General features: G+C 51.9%; 1 protein-coding gene across 1 annotated transcript in view; it reads left to right on the top strand.

Annotated features, from left to right (window-relative positions):
- The window catches only part of LOC119586895 (PE-PGRS family protein PE_PGRS33-like), a 1,340-nt gene extending 127 nt beyond the window's left edge, over positions 1 to 1,213 (top strand). Inside the window, exon 2 of the mRNA XM_037935632.1 lies at positions 135 to 1,213. Coding sequence (XP_037791560.1) covers positions 135 to 1,148 — 1,014 coding nt within the window. The 3' untranslated portion in view covers positions 1,149 to 1,213. The remainder of the gene's footprint in view (positions 1 to 134) is intronic.
- Positions 1,214 to 1,225: the final 12 nt, after the last annotated feature.

Here is a 1,225-nt window from a genome sequence, read left to right as displayed (position 1 = left end):
CGAGTGAGAGATGCCAGTTGATGAATTCAGGATCGATCTAGATAACTTATTCGCCATCATCCATTTCAAACCACAAAGGCTTGCAATGCGATTAAAAATGTAACACTAGTTTACATTTGTTTTCTATTTTTCAGATCACAATATCGTTGGTCGTTGCTGTATGTACTGCTGTACCTGATGGATATAGAGCTCCAGGAGTTGCAGGGTTTTCTGGCGGAGGAGGATTCTCTGGTGGAGGAGGATTCTCTGGTGGGGGTGGATTCTCTGGTGGAGGAGGATTCTCTGGTGGGGGAGGAGGATTTTCCAGTGGAGGATTCTCAAGTGGAGGAGGATTTTCCAGTGGAGGATTTTCTAGCGGTGGTGGATTCTCTGGCGGAGGTGGATTCGGAAGTGGAGGAGGATTTTCTAGCGGTGGAGGATCGGGCAGAGGATGCGGTCCTGGAACGGTCCTACATGTGGACGGGTCCTGTGTGTCCCCAATAGTATCAAGAAAAGTGTACGTCTACGACGCCCCTGCACAACCGTCCATTCCAAGTGGTCCACCACCAAGGATTCCACCGCCGAGGGTTGATCACAATATCCTGTTTGTTCGTATTCCGGAGGGAGGCGCAGGACCTGAGCCGATTGTTATCCCACCACCGAGGCAAGAGAATATCGTGTACGTCCTTAATAAGGCCAGTGGAGCAGGAGGACAACAAGTCATCGAAGTACCAGCTCCTCCTGCTTCTAGTCCAGAAGTGTTCTTCGTCAACTATGCAGAAGGAGAAAATCCTCAACTCCCTATCGGTGTGGACCTCCAGACAGCCCTCCAAGCAGCTTCCAGTGGAGGAGGACAAGTCATCGGTGGCGCCGGAGGTGTTGGTGGTTCAGGAGGGGGAGGCTTTGGAGGCGCAGGAGGACTGGGTGGCGGAGGAGGATTGGGAGGTGGTTTTGGCGGTAGTGGAGGATTGGGAGGTGGCTTTGGCGGCAGTGGAGCAGCCGGAGGTGGATTTGTTGGAAGTTCGGGAGTCGGAGGATTTGGCGGTGGGGTAGGACAAGCAGGAGGAGGATTCGTGGGTGGCTTTGGAGACAGCGGAGAAATTGGAATCAGCGTTGGCTCCGGTGGTGGTCACGTTAGTGCACCATCAAACACATATGGAGCTCCTTAAGGCAATTGTTAGTGGAAACGCTGTCCTTTTTGGAGCATCAGGAGAGATGACTCTCATATGGAAAACAAAAAAATTAA

This window comes from Penaeus monodon, chromosome 22 (assembly GCF_015228065.2).
Source record: "Penaeus monodon isolate SGIC_2016 chromosome 22, NSTDA_Pmon_1, whole genome shotgun sequence".
Taxonomy (NCBI): Eukaryota; Metazoa; Arthropoda; class Malacostraca; order Decapoda; family Penaeidae; genus Penaeus; species Penaeus monodon.
Note: the sequence above shows the minus strand (reverse complement) of the source record. Positions and strands in the feature narration are given on the sequence as shown.